General features: G+C 40.2%; 1 protein-coding gene across 1 annotated transcript in view; it reads right to left on the reverse strand.

Annotated features, from left to right (window-relative positions):
• The window catches only part of LOC102805237 (GPI inositol-deacylase-like), a 62446-nt gene that overhangs the window by 37376 nt on the left and 5575 nt on the right, over window positions 1-19495 (reverse strand). Inside the window, exons 2-4 of the mRNA XM_085502084.1 lie at window positions 4036-4127; window positions 3550-3614; window positions 3001-3126 (exon numbers count right to left, since the gene is read on the reverse strand). Of these exons, the coding sequence (XP_085358210.1) occupies window positions 3001-3126; window positions 3550-3614; window positions 4036-4127 (283 nt within the window). The remainder of the gene's footprint in view (window positions 1-3000; window positions 3127-3549; window positions 3615-4035; window positions 4128-19495) is intronic.

Genomic DNA, 19495 nt, shown 5'->3' on the forward strand with positions numbered 1-19495 from the left:
GTAAGTCAGTGAGATGGCCTCAACCTAGTTCAGTAAGTCAGTGAGATGGCCTCAACCTAGGTCAGTAAGTCAGTGAGATGGCCTCAACCTAGGTCAGTAAGTCAGTGAGATGGCCTCAACCTAGTTCAGTAAGTCAGTGAGATGGCCTCAACCTAGTTCAGTAAGTCAGTGAGATGGCCTCAACCTAGGTCAGTAAGTCAGTGAGATGGCCTCAACCTAGTTCAGTAAGTCAGTGAGATGGCCTCAACCTAGGTCAGTAAGTCAGTGAGATGGCCTCAACCTTGGTCAGTAAGTCAGTGAAATGGCCTCAACCTTGGTCAGTAAGTCAGTGAAATGGCCTCAACCTAGGTCAGTAAGTCAGTGAGATGGCCTCAACCTAGTTCAGTAAGTCAGTGAGATGGCCTCAACCTAGGTCAGTAAGTCAGTGAGATGGCCTCAACCTAGGTCAGTAAGTCCGTGAGATGGCCTCAACCTTGGTCAGTAAGTCAGTGAAATGGCCTCAACCTAGGTCAGTAAGTCAGTGAGATGGCCTCAACCTAGGTCAGTAAGTCAGTGAGATGGCCTCAACCTAGTTCAGTAAGTCAGTGAGATGGCCTCAACCTAGTTCAATAAGTCAGTGAGATGGCCTCAACCTAGTTCAGTAAGTCAGTGAGATGGCCTCAACCTAGTTCAGTAAGTCAGTGAGATGGCCTCAACCTAGGTCAGTAAGTCAGTGAGATGGCCTCAACCTAGGTCAGTAAGTCAGTGAGATGGCCTAAACCTAGTTCAGTAAGTCAGTGAGATGGCCTCAACCTAGTTCAGTAAGTCAGTGAGATGGCCTCAACCTAGGTCAGTAAGTCAGTGAGATGGCCTCAACCTAGTTCAGTAAGTCAGTGAGATGGCCTCAACCTAGGTCAGTAAGTCAGTGAGATGGCCTCAAACTAGGTCAGTAAGTCAGTGAGATGGCCTCAACCTAGGTCAGTAAGTCAGTGAGATAGCCTCAACCTAGGTCAGTAAGTCAGTGAGATGACCTCAAGCCAGGTCAGTAAGTCAGTGAGATGACCTCAACCCAGGTCAGTAAGTCAGTGAGATGACCTCAACCCAGGTCAGTAAGTCAGTGAGATGGCCTCAACCTAGTTCAGTAAGTCAGTGAGATGATCTCAACCTAGGTCAGTAAGTCAGTGAGATGGCCTCAACCTAGGTCAGTAAGTCAGTGAGATGGCCTCAACCTAGTTCAGTAAGTCAGTGAGATGGCCTCAACCTAGGTCAGTAAGTCAGTGAGATGGCCTCAACCTAGGTCAGTAAGTCAGTGAGATGGCCTCAACCTAGGTCAGTAAGTCAGTGAGATGGCCTCAACCTAGGTCAGTAAGTCAGTGAGATGATCTCAACCTTGGTCAGTAAGTCAGTGAGATGACCTCAACCTAGGTCAGTAAGTCAGTGAGATGACCTCAACCTAGGTCAGTAAGTCAGTGAGATGACCTCAACCCAGGTCAGAAAGTCAGTGAGATGACCTCAACCCAGGTCAGTAAGTCAGTGAGATGATCTCAACCCAGGTCAGTAAGTCAGTGAGATGATCTCAACCCAGGTCAGTAAGTCAGTGAGATGGCCTCAACCCAGGTCAGTAAGTCAGTGAGATGATCTCGACCTAGTTCAGTAAGTCAGTGAGATGGCCTCAACCTAGGTCAGTAAGTCAGTGAGATGGCCTCAACCTAGGTCAGTAAGTCAGTGAGATGACCTCAACCTAGGTCAGTAAGTCAGTGAGATGACCTCAACCCAGGTCAGAAAGTCAGTGAGATGACCTCAAGCCAGGTCAGTAAGTCAGTGAGATGACCTCAACCCAGGTCAGTAAGTCAGTGAGATGACCTCAACCCAGGTCAGAAAGTCAGTGAGATGACCTCAACCCAGGTCAGTAAGTCAGTGAGATGGCCTCAACCTAGGTCAGTAAGTCAGTGAGATGGCCTCAACCTAGTTCAGTAAGTCAGTGAGATGGCCTCAACCTAGGTCAGTAAGTCAGTGAGATGGCCTCAACCTAGGTCAGTAAGTCAGTGAGATGGCCTCAACCTAGGTCAGTAAGTCAGTGAGATGGCCTCAACCTAGGTCAGTAAGTCAGTGAGATGATCTCAACCTTGGTCAGTAAGTCAGTGAGATGGCCTCAACCTAGGTCAGTAAGTCAGTGAGATGGCCTCAACCTAGGTCAGTAAGTCAGTGAGATGGCCTCAACCTAGGTCAGTAAGTCAGTGAGATGGCCTCAACCTAGGTCAGTAAGTCAGTGAGATGGCCTCAACCTAGGTCAGTAAGTCAGTGAGATGGCCTCAACCTAGGTCAGTAAGATGGCCTCAACCTAGGTCAGTAAGTCAGTGAGATGGCCTCAACCTAGGTCAGTAAGTCAGTGAGATGGCCTCAACCTAGGTCAGTAAGTCAGTGAGATGATCTCAACCTTGGTCAGTAAGTCAGTGAGATGACCTCAACCTAGGTCAGTAAGTCAGTGAGATGACCTCAACCTAGGTCAGTAAGTCAGTGAGATGACCTCAACCCAGGTCAGAAAGTCAGTGAGATGACCTCAACCCAGGTCAGTAAGTCAGTGAGATGATCTCAACCCAGGTCAGTAAGTCAGTGAGATGGCCTCAACCCAGGTCAGTAAGTCAGTGAGATGATCTCGACCTAGTTCAGTAAGTCAGTGAGATGGCCTCAACCTAGGTCAGTAAGTCAGTGAGATGGCCTCAACCTAGGTCAGTAAGTCAGTGAGATGGCCTCAACCTAGGTCAGTAAGTCAGTGAGATGACCTCAACCTAGGTCAGTAAGTCAGTGAGATGACCTCAACCCAGGTCAGAAAGTCAGTGAGATGACCTCAACCCAGGTCAGTAAGTCAGTGAGATGATCTCAACCCAGGTCAGTAAGTCAGTGAGATGGCCTCAACCCAGGTCAGTAAGTCAGTGAGATGATCTCGACCTACACATAGGTTACTTTTTGTAATGATCTCAACCAAAGTCATTATGCAGATCATAACTTAAACTTAGTTACCTGTTTGTATATCCAGTAAACTACCATAAAGTCCAGCAAGCTCTTCATTCAAATTGACCACAAAATAGTCAAAATGATAAGGCAGCTTTTCAGATTTGCGTAAAGCAACTGATCCAAGCGACCTCACTGTAATAACAAAAGTATCATGAAATCTTTGTAAATTATTTTTCTTCTGCAGCACATTCAAACAATAATTTTACTCAGTAAAACTTTATTGCAAATAATTTATCAATGACCACGGTAATTAACAGCCCTGCACAGATTTCATTTTCCCCGAATAGAATATATCATGTATTAAATAATGCTTGATTGCAGAACACAGTTGTGTTTTTGAATTTGTTTTTACATTGTTCTCATAAGATTTGCATATTGTAACTGTGCCAGGTGGGTGTGTATTGTTTCATTAAAGTTTTGTCCTGTGTTGATTTTTGAATTGTGTTATTGTGTGTTAAAACCAAGTGGTCAGGTGGCCGAAATCTGGTGTGTATCATAAACAAATAGAATAGTGTTGGTTGGCAACTTTTTGTCCTGGTTGGTTTTTTGCCTCACCTTGTTTATAACTACCAGCATTTCCAGGGATAAACAACACTGGTATACCATTCAGCTTCATATTCCTAGGTAGAAGAAAGGGTAAGAAAAGTCTACATATGTTGATGTATCCCCTACATTGATTTCTCCACAGCAGTGATGGAAAAGATTTACTCACTATGTGTAAATATTTTAAATACAAGATATTTATGCAGTAAATTCTCAAATCTCATTAATGACAATTATCAAATACAAGCATATCTTACTCCCCTATGGCTTGATAAGATTCATTTATTTGTGGAAAATATTATTTTCTGACTTTGTTGCAACATGTAAAATGTACACGTGTACAAATTAAAGTTAGTATTCAGCACATTTTATAATTTTCTAGATTTAGTATGCTAGAAAAATAAATGTCATATTTTTTTTACATGTGAATGTTAAAGCACTCTATTCTACGGTCAGAACTACATTCTAATTTTGTTTTAATTCCATAAATTGACTTACTTTGATCGCTGTGCATAGGCGCCTTCACCATATAAATGTAGTGAATAATGTGGAAATAGATTCTGCACACTTTCTGGTAGCCCTGCTACTTCCTGTATAATAAGTATACATATAATATTACCGGTATTTATTTTTGGTAAAATATGATATTTTCACTTTCTTTTTAAACTACCAGCCGGAGGCTTTGACAATTGATCAGTAGGTACATGTACTGTGGATGGACCTCTATCTTATTTGTTCATTTTCATGACAATATCATTTAATCCTCTATTTTTACAAATATTTTTGTCATTTTGGTACACAATTTCTTCTTGAAAACTACCAACTCGATTTGCTTTGATATTTTAGATTTTTGATATTTTTTGTGAACAATTTGTTTGATCAAGTTAGGTGTCATTAATGAAAACTATAACTTAAAACTGGGAATCTTGGGGTGGATTGACATATAAAACATATATTGCATTCATTGTTGAACCTGTTGCACCTAGTTCATGCTAGAAAAACCTGAGAAATGTAATAACACTAGGATTATGTTTGGAAATTGTATGGGGGACCATATTTTTATGAGACCTATGGAAGATGTCACCTTTAGATGACAATGTGCCTGGCACGTGCCCTGATTAAACGGACACATGTGTTAATTAAGGCCACTGATTGGATGGTTCCTATGAGCTGGTGCATCAAGGAGTCCATAGAAGAAGAAAGTGTCCAAAGAAGAGAGTTCTCAATCTGCACAATAATATAGTAGATTAATAGTAGATTATTTTAAAATCTAAAAAAAAAATATTTTGACCCTTCAACTACATATATAAAAAAAATTCACATTTTACAACCACCAGTCCCGTATATATGTACCCGTAATCACAAACCACAGAATATTTGTAAACACTGAGGACATATTTTAGCATTATAAACATATCTTAGAAGTGTAAATAACTAACAATCAGCAAAGGAGCAATGGCATTAGAGGTTAACATCAGTCAGCTGATATTCAGCACCAATATATAGCAAATTTGTTCTAAAGTTTTTGAGATTTTACTTACATAGTCTGAAATGAGACAATACACAAATTAGCTATTTAATTTGCACAACCATGGCTCCAAAACTAATCAGGTTTGCACATCACCCCATGGTACATGTATCTATGTACCAAGTTTAATCAAAATCTGCTGAGAAGTTTTTGAGGCTGAAATAATTAATATGCAAATTAGTGACTTAATATGCATAGAAATAGACCCAAAACTAATCATGTTTACGTATTACCCCAAAGTACCTAAGTACTAAATACTTTTAATTTTTGGCAAACTTTGCTAATTTGAGAAAACCATTTTAATAGATGTAATTTCAAATGAGATGTAAAAAACACACTGACAATGACAAGATGTCATTTCAATTGTATAGCATACATTGTCTCGTTGTCCTATACGTTGTACACCATGTCCCTAGATTTGGCAAAAATAGGTGGGGGGAAATTATCCAAACCACATATTTTTTTCTGTTTGAACTCAGATGTGTGACACCTGGAAGAGGGCAATAAATGTCCTGTTATTAGTTATAGGCAAATATAAATATGTTTTATTATTTGACATATAAAACAAGGTTACTGTAGACAAGGGTCAGAGAAAACAGGAATATTCTAGCTAAGCATAAAAGTTAAATGTAATCAAAGAAAAAATTATTTACACTCATGTGACTGACATATACAAAGCAAAGTTTATTTGTGCAATTCCTTCCCTTATTCATGACATTCATAATACATTTCTAGCAGAAAAATGATAAGCCATTACATGATGTATGTGTAAAGTTTGAACATCAGTCCAGCCAGTGTTCTTCCCAGAGTGTTTAGAGTATCAGTCCTGATATGCTATAATTTATGCTGATACACTATCGTCTTGACATTATCCTATTCAATACGCTACTGTGGACAGCCTAATCTTTTGTTTCTCGCTATTGTTCAACGCACACGCCTCGAAAAACAAAGGTACTTTTTCTGTCGTGGTTTAGACCCGACCAACCTGATACAACGCCAATCACGTCTGATGTACCCCCGTCGTCTGCGTACTGTTTAGCGAGCAGGAAGTTCACGTACCTTCACCGTTTAGAAAGAGGCCTGCCACTGATCCGTTAAGTCGAAAGTTTAGAAGAAAAGAAAGGCCGAATTTGACCCAACCATGGTTGAAAGTAACGTCAGATGAGAAGGGTAAGTACTTGTTTTTAATCTTGTTCACGCCAAAATCCCGGGCCAAAATACTCCACATCCTTTTAGTGTTTTAGTGACTTGCTTAAGTGGTCTTGTATAAGGCAGCCCTGGCTAGCGAACCTCACTCCACGGGAATTCCGTTCAGATGTATAGAAACCATGATTCCAGTGTCTGAAGATGGGTGATTTTTACTTTCTCCATTATTATTTTTTGAAAAAAGGTTTATTTCAGAAAGACTTTATGCACGGAATACTTGCATGTGATCCACGATTTTAGCAACATGCAATTTGATTTGAATCGTGACCTCGAGCACCATGTTTGTTTTGAGGGACGGATGACAGTCGTTTGTATTTACAAACCATAACAGACATTACTCTTGTTTCTGACGATAACACATTTCTGTTCTGTTTTTTACTTAATATAGGCATGCTGTGTGATTATTGTGGTAAATTTTGAACTGACTGATGATGATCAAGGTAGAGGGTCCACCTATTTCTGAGTTCAACTTCACCAATTGGCCAATGTGAAGACCAGGTGAATTTCAATTATTTAGAATTTAAATAGGATCAGACAGTTTGACTGATCAATTCTATAATTGTAGTGCTATATGTCTGCAGCTTATACACTACCTGTAAATACTTCTGCAGTGGTAAAGAATAAATTTGTTATTTGAATTTTTGCATGTTGTGTTTTGTTATATAATCCCCAATCACCAATAATTTGCTAATTTATGCAAATTGATTCATACTATGCTAAGTTATGCAAATTAGGCGATATCATATGAACAAATCCAGCCATGTCGGCAGTATGACTCAAAAAACAGCATTCGTTTAAGAAAAATTAGTCAGCCATTTTGAATAAAATCGAGTGATAAAAATTATGTGCATCAAGGACCCATTGTGCTTAATGCACATATCAAGTACGATATGATGTGTAATGTATGTGCCAAGTTTGAATATGATTGGTCAAAGCAGGTCTGAGATACAGGTATGGATGGACGAACTGTGAATTTATAATTCCCCGTATTTGGACTCATAACACTGATTTTAAATCATAATTGTTATTATTTTCTGGCTATTACCGGTAGTCGAGATCACTATTACAAAGACTATTTAGACTATTATAATGACAGATGGCTCTCAAGAGTTATATTGATCACAAACCCATTCCCATTATTTTTAACTGAAATTTAGGCAGAGCTCCAGAAGGAGTACCTACACTTTATGCAAATTTTTTAAAATTATGCTAATTTATTCATGACGTAGCAGTTTCTGTGCTCATAAATATTCATTAATTTGTGGTTCAATACATTTTAAAAGGGGCGATATATTATTTTTGGGGGAAGAGTTAGAAAGGGGGATTAGCAATCCTTAGGGGGTCAATACAAAAGAAAGGACCCATTTGGAGAGCAGCCATGCTCCTCGTGTCTGTTGTTGCACGTGACCTACAGCTGTCAACTGTGTTCGTTCTTCGACGACTTCGGCTGGCTTCCACGTGGGGTAGTATTCTTGTGTTCTGTTTTCCTGACTTGAGTTTTTGAATCCGCTGTTTATGTTTTTAACGTCTTTCATGTCTTTTGTAGGAGTGTCCAATCCGTGATTCGAACTTGCGATCTTTTAGTTCCCAGCGCACTGTCTTGTCCACTGTACCACGAGTGTCTTCACACAGGAGTTAGGATTTAAGTCCTATTCATAGGAGCACTGTCTTCACTAGCATTCAAAAATCTAACTAAACATACTGGATTCGAACCAGCGATCGCTCACATAGTACAAATCAACTGAGCTATGTGGGTGGTCATGCAAATTAAATAATTTGTTGTCATATTTAGCTTTATTGCCAAATGGTGTTTGCGAGAAAAAGATGGGCAGGCAAGGGAATTGAACCCAGGTCCTCCTGATCACTATGTAGAGAACTGACCCACAAGACCACAATGGATTAACTGGATGTGTTTGCATTTGATAAGACTATATAGTGTGTATATATATACAACATATTTCTATTATTGAGTTACAATTGTCCAAAAAATTGCCAATTTTGTGTTTTTACTTGTGTAAACTACATGCATGCCATAACCCGTTAGTGTACATCTTGCCAATTGGGTGTTTGCCATTTGCGTTGCCCATACCTGACCCGACCCTAACCCTAATGTCAAGACACGTTCCTGTTAATAATTCCGTTGCCCATACCTGACCCGACCCTAACCCTAATGCCAAGACACGTTCCTGTTTATAATTGCTCAATAATGATACTCTGTTGTGCACTGTCTGCGGGTACTGTAAAATGACTAATTTTCATTGGGTGTAATTTTCACTGATTTACAATTTCAGGCATATTAAGTGGGTTTTAAATTCATGGTTTCGTCATTTAGATAATGTGTTCTATGCTAAATTGTACATATTCACTGTGTTTTAATTTAGCGCATTTTCCAGTCAGCGAAATAAGCTAAATTAAAACCCAGTGAATAATTACCCCATTTACAGTAAGTTGCATTGATGTCAACTGATTAAACAAGTCGCATTTAAGTAATTTCCACTATTAACAAGTGGTTAAATTGTGACAATAAATGTGTGGACAAATATTTGAGATTAATTTTGGTGTAGACAACTCTCGTTTAATTATTTTACACCATTACAAGTTGTTAAATTGAGAGAATAAATGTCTCAACAAATATTAAATACTTAGTTTGATGTAAACAACTCACGTTTGATTAATTCCCACAATTACAGGTTGTTAAATTGAAAGAATAAATGTGCGGACAAATATTTTAGACTTATTTTGGTGTAGACAGCTCTCGTTTAATTATTTTACACAATTCCAAGTTGTTAAATTGAGAGAATAAATGTATGGACAAATATTTTAGACTTATTTTGGTGTAGACAGCTCTCGTTTAATTATTTTACACCATTACAAGTTGTTAAATTGAGAGAATAAGTGTGCGGACAAATATTTTAGACTTATTTTGGTGTAGACAGCTCTCATTTGATTAATTCCCACAATTACAAGTTGTTAAATTGAGAGAATAAATGTACGGACAAATATTTTAGACTTATTTTGGTGTAGACAGCTATCGTTTAATTATTTTACACCATTACAAGTTGTTAAATTGAGAGAATAAATGTGCGGACAAATATTTTAGACTTATTTTGGTGTAGACAACTCTCGTTTAATTATTTTACACCATTACAAGTTGTTAACGTGAGAGAATAAATGTATGGACAAATATTTTAGACTTATTTTGGTGTAGACAGCTCTCGTTTAATTATTTTACACCATTACAAGTTGTTAAATTAAGAGAATAAATGTGCGGACAAATATTTTAGACTTATTTTGGTGTAGACAACTCTCGTTTAATTATTTTACACCATTACAAGTTGTTAAATTGAGAGAATAAATGTATGGACAAGTATTTGAAACTTATGGAAAGCCGTACGGGACCCTGCTGCGTCAATATAAATTGCATGGTAAAACATATAGCTTCAAAATTATTCTGCTTCTTCAACAAAAGTGCGATTTCCGATGTCTACGTTTACTAATTGTAGTAGTAGCAATCAGCGCAAAACTTATTCACAGTCGTCGCTAATTAATTAGCAGTTGTCGCAAAGCGAGATGTAGTAGTCGCGATTTAACGGGTGATGATTTGTGGAAGTCACTAACACACTACAGCGTATTTGTCGCTGACGCGGTTCCTTAATTTCTGGATGACGACATTTCATTTTCCAAGTTGACGAAGCAAACAAGTCCCCCTAGTAGATGACGCAACTTGCACTTTTCAAGTTGTCGACGCAAAACGAGTCCCCCTAGTAGACTTTGCATTTTTCATTCCAAGTTGACGCAGACACACTTTTTCTAGTAGACGACGACGCATATAGCATTCTCAAGTTGACACAGACGCATTTCCAAGTAGACGACGACGCACATTGCATTTTTAAGTTGACGCAGACGCGTTTTCCTGGTAAACAGTGTATTTTCAAATTGATACCAACGCAACATTTAAGTTAAAAACTTAGGGTGCGGATGATAATCTTCACAGAGAAAATTTTAAGAAAAACCAAGTCAGAAATAATATTTATATAAATTAAAAAACTATGTATAGTAGCAACCGCCCCAATGAAACAATCATGATATAGAGGACTATTAGAGGTTGATATTTGTATATGGATCTCCAACTCGTATATTTGTCATAAGAAATTTGACTTGAGGAAATTTAAAGATTGTTTTATCATGGCATGTTAATTATTATTTAGCTCACTGAGCAAATAAGAATCTGCAAAAATATTCGTGAGTAACCACGTAAGATAGGTGTTTTATAAGTTGATCACACTACCACTACCTCCATGATCACACGTTATGTCTTGAAACTGCCTAAAGGTTTCGCTATAACTAGTTAGGCTTTATATAACATAGAAAAGTTCACTAACACAGTTTTAAACTATATAAAAAACTGCATTAAAACAGAAATTTAGCACACAAATGAGTTAGAGAATATAATTTACTATATCTCAAAAGTTACCAATAGTAAATGCCATCAATAAAAAAATATTTTTTATGAATATCACTTATATGAGATCACTTACGTATATACACTGACGGATCCAGAAATTCGGTAAAGGGCGCTACTATTGACGTGGGCTGGGTTTGTCAAATTTTTGTTTGCGGGCTGAAGGGGGTAGGGCGCCTGGAACATATGTGTTTATTTACATGTTCGCCATATAAACAGACATAAAGTCATTATTAGTTTAATTTGTTCAGGTCCTAGTAGTTTGACGTCGTACTAGCGGTCAGGGACTGCCAATGGCAGGGTAGTTATATACATGGTTAAGAGACCATTGTGCATTTTTTCATGTGAATTCACCATAATAAAATAGCCCGCTAGATTCTCAATAATATCATTTGATAGACATTAAAACAATGAATAAATAGAATAGTCAGACCCAGGTGAGCTGAAAACTATAGCAAGTATACTATAGCAGTTTTCATCTCCGGTATATATTAAATAGCAGAACATAGGGGATTGAGCATTTAAAATATAGGGAGATGGAAGTGTGTGACCAATGCAATACTCTTTTCATATTGTTTTATATGTACATTTTTATTTATCTTGAATTTCCTTCTTTCATGCATTTTCTTTCCCTGTGTCTAACTTGTAAATTATTTGTTTCAAGAAAATGTTCAGCAACCACCCATGATTTAAAATTACCAACCCCTTAAGTTATAAGAAAAAGGCAACACAAATAACCAGTAGCGATAAACATTGTCCCATTTTGCGTGGTCTACACGAAAACACATAAGGCAAAAAAATTGTTTTGTTGCCCTCAGCGACCGAACGAAAAATATGAAATAATAAAATATCGGGTAGCGTTTTTATTTAATAGGCCCAAAAGTGAGTAAGTAAAAACTCACCATTTTAAGTAGTAAAAGTGTTTCCTCTAAAAATTAACGATCCCGGATGTTATGTTTAGTAATTGACAAAAACACTGTCTCTAGCTACTACTTCTAAGAACTGATTTATTCAACCCCAAATAACTATAAGTAAACAAGGTCACATAATTTGCATAATGAGGACTTCCTGTGTGTACAGGGTCAATTGCCATATGTTCATAATTAACATGCTTTGTTGATTACATATCATGACACCGGACCGTTGTTTGATCCCCAGGATTCCGGGGGGGGGGGGGGGGGGGGGGGGGGGTAAATTGCGACTTTGAACCTCTGGTTGATCTGTATTTCTCTGACATGTTCCGAATACTATGAAGTCTGAAGAGCAAACACGTCTTTTGCATTTCAGGCCATTTTGACATTTGCGATTCGAAGGATAGTTGGTGCACAATATTAAAAATATCGCCGCACCAAGTATTTTCTTAATTAAATAAAAACATTATTGACAAAAACAATACGTTTGTTGTTGTAAATAGTATTTTTAATAAATGAAATGCACAAATTTTTATTGAATTTACAAAACTTGACATTTTATATTAAAACTCTCATCCGCTTACAAACAAAACGACGGCTTTTGCACGTTTTAGCGCTGTCAGTATCGCAGTAATGCCATCGTGTGTACGTACCAGTGGCGGATCTGGGGGGGGGGGGGGTCGGGGACACACACACCCCCGTTGACAAAATTAAGTTTAAAAAAAAAAATCCGACCGACCGACCCAATTTTTCAATTTTCCGACTTGAGGGCAACATAGGTTTTTTTTTGGGGGGGGGGGGGGCTAACGGGTGACGAGATATTTTAGTGTGTACAATGGATATTTCAGCGATATTTGGTGGAACTATGAACAGAATACCAGTCAATACTTGATTGTGCTCGTTTGCCTGGGAGCAATACTAAAACCGATTAATAACATAGAACATGACCAACTCGGATCAGGTCAATCGATGACTATACTTCTATACTTCCAGGTTTTTGTCATTTACTTATTCTCGACAAATGCGAGATATCGAACTTGAAAATGCACTGTACATTTTGTGTCGTCGTCGTCAACTTGAAAATGCAATGTGCGTCGTCGTCAACTAGAAAAAATGCGTCTGCGTCAACTTGAGAATGAATGCTATATGCGTCGTCGTCTACTAGAAAAAAGTGTGTCTGCGTCAACTTGGAATGACAAATGCAAAGTCTACTAGGGGGACTCGTTTTGCGTCGACAACTTGAAAAGTGCAAGTTGCGTCGTCTACTAGGGGGACTTGTTTGCTTCGTCAACTTGGAAAATGAAATGTCGTCATCTAGAAATTAAGGAACCGCGTCAGCGACAAATACGCTGTAGTGTGTTAGTGACTTCTACAAATCATCACCCGTTAAATCGCGACTACTACAACTCGCTTTGCGACAAGTGCTAATTAATTAGCGACGACTGTGAATAAGTTTTGCGCTTATTGCTACTACTACAATTGGTAAACGTAGACATCGAAAATCGCACTTTTGTTGAAGAAGCAGCATAATTTTGAAGCTATATGTTTTACCATGCAATTTATATTGACGCAGCAGGGTCCCGTACGGCTTTCCATAGAAACTTATTTTGGTGTAGACAACTCTCATTTGATTAATTCCAACAATTACAAGTTCTTAAATTGACAGAATGAATGTATGGACAAATATTGACCATTATATTTGTGAGTAAATACCTGTTGTTTAATTAATTTCCTCCTCTACAAGGTTGAGAGAATAAATGTGTCGACAAATATTTGATACTTATTTAGGTGTAAGAACTCGTGTTTGACCAACTTCCACCATTGCAAGTTGTTAAAATAATGAAATAAATATACTGGTATCATTGGATATTTGATTTAATTGTGAAACTTTCTAACAAAATGTTAACTGCTGGCTTCGAACCCTCAATCAACAATTCCGCAGACACGGTATAAATTCCACAACACCACAGAAGATATTCGTCTGTTGCCTGAATTGTTTTCGTAATATAGGGAACGCCATCGACACTTTAACAAAACTTACCTTGACTTGGGTCTTGCTCATCTCATGTCACAATCTGGAAACTGTTGAACAAATTGCGCGTCGTCCAGTTTAAGACGTTAGTTATTTTATTATTTATTCATTCAGTTTTGTATGGTGGAGTTTTGTGAGGTTTATTATTTTTTTGCGACGTTCTTTGTTTACTTGTTTACGGTTTGAAAGATTTCAGTTTATTTGATTTACGTGTTTACGGTAGCTCTGAGCGGGACTCGAACCCACTGTCTTTTCAAGCTGATTTTGTTTTATTTTGATGGCACGCTTGTGTACCACGCCACGACGTTGGTCGTTAAGTGGTGTTCATTTTTCTAATTACTCCAGTGTTTCGATGAGTTGAACGGAAAAGCCAAAACGATTGCTGGTTTCTGATTGCTTCGGTTCTGGTGAGTGTGTATCTAGTGTGATTCGAACCCATGTCGTTTGTATTGGGCGTTTTTTTATTTTCCATGTTAGCTACGCCGTAATATGCAACCACTTCCCCGTTTTATTGTGATTTTGAGTGTTTAATGATGTCTTCCTCACCCGTCACGCCATGACCCAGTTTCAACCACACGACCATTTTGCAACACAGTTCGTGACCCTCGGCGTCACCCGACTGACTATATGAGCGTTCTGTTCAACTGTTAAGCTAGGATTTATTACCGTTATTATCATTATATTGTCACGTGATTTGTTTTACCTTATGTGTAATGTCTTAAGTATCTTTATTGTAATTTGTATATACCAATTCGTATTGTGACGTAAATTGTAACTGGGAAGTACTTGGAAAAGGGAACAGAGCCCTGGATGTGTGTGTGGAAAGCACACGTGTTTGGATACTTTGCCACCACTCATTGCACATGTTTATTTTTAGACTGCTGATACAGTAGCTGGATTGGGGTGCCAGCAAAATTTGATATACATACGTCCTGTTTCCCCTTTGGGATAATGGTATGTCCCAGATAGTGGTGTGGTGATTGTGAAATACTTTGGAATGTGCTGAGCCCAGTGTTGTTGGCAATGAAAATAGATATGACATCATTGACCCGAGTCTCCTACTTTAAATTGGTAGAGCTTGGATTAAAAGTGGTTTATTCCACTACCAAAATTGGCATCCTCTGTACACTGATTTGTCGACTATTTCGAGATAACCAATCATTTCGTTATATACATTTTATTATTTGCATGGCCATAAATTAACTAGGGTATTTAAAGTTGAGACATAAGGGAAAATCTCTAGTCAGGAAGGTGACCTGACTTGATCCTGTAACATCTTGTGATGCTGATTCCTGACTCCAGTGAGCTGTACCCTATACAGGGGTACATATGCAGACGTGCTGTGCAGTAATCCCTGCTGATCAACAGGAACCACTGAAGCTCACTGCCTGAACTACTCCCGTTGTACCAGTGCTACCAGTAGCAGCAGATAGCAGTGCAGTTGTCGATACTCCCTGGACACAGAGCACGAGTTTAAATTGTAGTGCAGCTGCTGAGACAGTGTGCCAGATACGAAGGAACGCAACCAGGTACATTGCTGTTAACCGGAGAGTGGAGTGTTCCTTGCAGCCTCGATCAAGTCTTTTTAATTCTATTTATGTACTGTATACCCCCACCTCCTACTGTTATTTGTTCATTAAAGTACAGGAAACCGTATATATTGTGTTGTGTTAATTTGTTATAATCGTTACTGGTATATTTCCTTCTCTGCACAGTCTCAGTTGTGGTGATATACATTCACCAAACGATCCCCACCCCGTGACAGCGGACGAGCTGAGAGGGAGGAGAGTTATTAGATAAGCACGCTACCAAAGACAAAGACTATTAGACCGGTATTAAAAACAAGCTCCCCGATCCTGAATACGGTGTAGCCCCATAAAGGCCCCCCCGCATTTAACGTCACATTGGTGGCAGCGGTGGGATACAACTGGTGCAGAGGAGGTGAACCAGAGAAAGCAGATCATGGCGTCTCCAGATACCGATCCAGATATGGCAGAGCAGATTCCAGTAGAGAGTATCCAGATTGAACCAGTAGCTGATACAGAGCCGGGAGATGATCAGCAAATTTTTGTTGACACATTAGGAGAAATAGAGTTTGCACAAGCAGCAGCTGGTGATATTGCAGAGTTTAAAGAACCAGGGGAGACTGAAAAGGAGGGGGTTGTGCAGCCAGAGGGTAAAGCGGATGAGCTGCCGCCACAGGTGACACCCACCTCTGGCTATGGGACCCAAGAAATTAGTAAAGCTGAACTGTTGACTGGCAGTAGAGTTACAGTGGAAAAGCGGAGTAAGCCAGCAGTAGCCGAGAAAACAGATATACCATGGAGGCTGGATACAGCCACACCACGGTACCGATCAGCACTGAGAGGGAGACCAGCTGACAGAGCAGATGACCTCTGGCTTGGGTACCCCCGGGCACAATCAACTGGCAGACGGCTGACAAACCCCCCCTCAGATTTATTTGGGGGAATAAAAGAGGATCCAGAGCCAGTTGTTAGACCAAAGCTGCGCAAAGAAAAAGCACTGAAAGGAGAGGAGGCTTTCCGGCAGAGGGGCATGTATCCTGTGACGAAGCCTAATATAATTCCAGAAAAATTTAATGGGAAAACACCATGGAGAGATTACAAGGCCTATTTTGAGCAATGTGCACTTGTAAATAATTGGGATATGGCACATAAGTCCAGGTATTTGGCAGTGAGTCTGTCCGGTCTGGCGCAAAAAGTGCTGACCCAGGAAGCAGATGGTGGAGAAATACCGTACCAGGAGTTAGTCACCAGACTGGACAGGAGATTTGGTCCCGGTGGGCAAGCAGATACATATGCGGCAGAATTGCGGATTAGACAGCGCAAGAAAGATGAAAGTTTGCAAGAATTGGGTGAAGCTATACGGGAGTTAACAGAGATGGCCTACCCAGGTATGGATCCGGCTTCCCAAGAAAGGCTAGGCAGGCAGTATTTTAAGAATGCCATCCCTGAAAAGGAAATAAGAGACGGTATATTCAGAGCAAATCCAAAAACATTTGACCAGGCGATACAGGCTGCATTGGAGACTGAATCACACGTGATGTCAGAGAAAAGGAGATTGGCTGAGCGGTGCCCCAAATTTGGCAGGGTGCTGAATGCTGAAGGTGACTCGGAGATGGTAGAACTAAATGAAGGAATAAAAGAAATGGGGGTGGGAAAATTCCAACCAACCCAGATAGGAGAGCAGTCATTCGGTGGAGGGAAAGATAAAAGACCAAGAAGGTGGGGCCAGATGGGAATTGAGTGTTACAGATGCGGAGGACGAGGGCATATTAAGAGAAACTGCGCAACTCCACCAAACGGGTATGCGGGAAACGAATCACGACCAACCCCAGGGGCCAGGGCTGGGTCGGGAATGCAGACAGGCCCAGGCAACCCCAACAAGCAGTAAAAATGATGCAGGGACGGAGGGGACAGGGTACGCAGGCAGGGGAGACAAAACTAGAGGAATCAGATACAGCGACCCCCCCAGCAACTGACAGTAGACCCCTGCCTACCGTACATGACTATACAAGGGCAACAAGTGGTATATTTGTGGCAGGCAGAATAGGAGGATTACAGGGATATTTTTTAATAGATACAGGGGCATCAGGAACCCTGTTGTCAAGAAAACATTATGAGCGTATACCTGAGATGCAGAGACCTGCATTGGAAGCCATGACGACTCGGATCCGGCAAGCAGACGGTACCTTGATGAAACAGCATGGTGGAGCTAATATGGAGGTACGCATAAGTAAATACAAAACCACAGCCGATGTGATTGTAGTGGATATGGAGACTGATGCAATATTGGGGATGGAATTGCTGATTACCTTAGGCTGTGTAGTGGACATAAAGAATCTACAGCTGAAATTTCTGGATGAAATAGTCCCATGTTATGACTGGAAGGCCCGTACTCTTTGTGCCAGAGTGGTGCTGAGAAAAGCCGTTGATATTCCTCCTGGCAGTGAAATGTTAGTACGATGTGATGCTAACAGAAAGATCCCAGGCTCTCGGCAGGGAATGGTGATACCAACAGATAGAAACCCGATTGCGGAAAGAGGAATAATGGTGGCAAGAGCGTTAGTATCAGATTGTAATGGGGTAATACCAGTACGGTTGTTGAATGTAACCCCACACCCGATACATGTAAAACAAGGCACTGCAGTGGGGATGTTGGAGCCGCTATCAGAGGGGGAGGGTGTGGTTACAGCAGAGAGGGATAAAGAAAATGAGGTACCACTGAAAGAAAAGCAACTGCCAGAATATTTGCATGATATATGGAGGCGGAGTACAACAGAGCTGGATGACGGTGAAGCAGAAAAGGTAGCGGCATTGCTGATGAAGTATGCAGATGTATTTTCCAGGGGTGATGATGATATGGGGTGTACCAATCTGGTTAAACACTCCATTAATACAGGTGAGGCAGCTCCTATTAGGCAACCCTCAAGAAGACTACCAATTTGGCAGAGAGAGGAAGCGGGGAAGCAGGTGGAAAAGATGCTGAAAGCCGGTATTATTGAACCAAGTTGTAGTCCCTGGGCTTCACCAATTGTGTTAGTAAAGAAAAAAGATGGTGGGACAAGGTTTTGTGTTGACTACAGGAAGCTGAATGATGTAACAATTAAAGATGCGTATCCAATTCCCAGAATAGATGACTCTCTGGACAGTCTGTCAGGCGCTTGCTGGTTTTCTACCTTAGATTTAGCTAGCGGTTATTGGCAAGTCCAGTTAGATGAAGAGGCACAACAGAAAGCTGCTTTTGTGACCCGTAGTGGTCTGTATAGTTGGAAAGTGATGCCCTTCGGCCTTTGCAATGCGCCCTCTACGTTTGAGCGGCTTATGGAGCGAATAATGGCTGGATTGCAGTGGGAAATACTCCTGTTATATTTAGACGATATTATTGTATATGGCAGAGATATTGATGAGGAGTTGGAGCGTCTAGAAATAGTGTTAGGCAGATTGCGGGCAGCCGGACTAAAACTCAAGCCAAAGAAATGTGACCTATTCAGAACCAGTGTAATGTATTTGGGTCATATAGTGTCGAAAGATGGGGTAGCCACGGATCCAGACAAAGTTAGGGCCATAAAAGAGTGGCCAACGCCAACAAGTGTGAAGGATGTAAGAAGTTTCTTGGGGACAGCGTCCTATTATCGCCGATATGTAAAAGGATTTGCCAAGATAGCAGTACCTTTGCATAGATTAACGGAGAAGGATAGAGTGTTTAACTGGGATACCGAATGTGAGATTGCTTTCCAGGTGTTAAAGGAGTGTCTGATGTCTGCCCCAGTACTAGGGTATCCACAGGAAACAGGAGAATATGTGCTGGATACAGACGCAAGTGAAACAGGTATTGGTGCTGTCTTATCACAGGTCCAGGATGAAAAGGAAAGGGTGATAGCGTATGGCAGCAGGTCGCTTAGTAAAGCGGAAAGGAATTATTGCGTCACAAGGAAAGAATTGCTGGCATTGGTGAATTTCGTGAGATACTACAGGCAGTACTTATATGGCAGGAAGTTCATCATAAGGACTGATCATGCAGCTCTAAGGTGGTTGTTGAATTTTAAGTGTCCAGAAGGGCAACTCGCCAGGTGGATCGAAGTCCTTGGGGAATATGAGTATAAGGTAGTACACAGGCCAGGGAAAATCCACGGGAATGCTGACGGGTTATCAAGGAGACCATGCAGGCAATGTGGTTGGCAGGGGGAACATAGCGCTGTGATTTCCAGGGCCGGAGAGTATAGCAATGAATTGCAGGATACTCCCACTTGCATGAGGGACACAGAAAAGGTGAATATGGGAACAGGAGTAAAGGAA

This window comes from Saccoglossus kowalevskii, chromosome 8 (assembly GCF_978046115.1).
Source record: "Saccoglossus kowalevskii chromosome 8, keSacKowa6.1, whole genome shotgun sequence".
NCBI classification, from domain to species: Eukaryota; Metazoa; Hemichordata; class Enteropneusta; family Harrimaniidae; genus Saccoglossus; species Saccoglossus kowalevskii.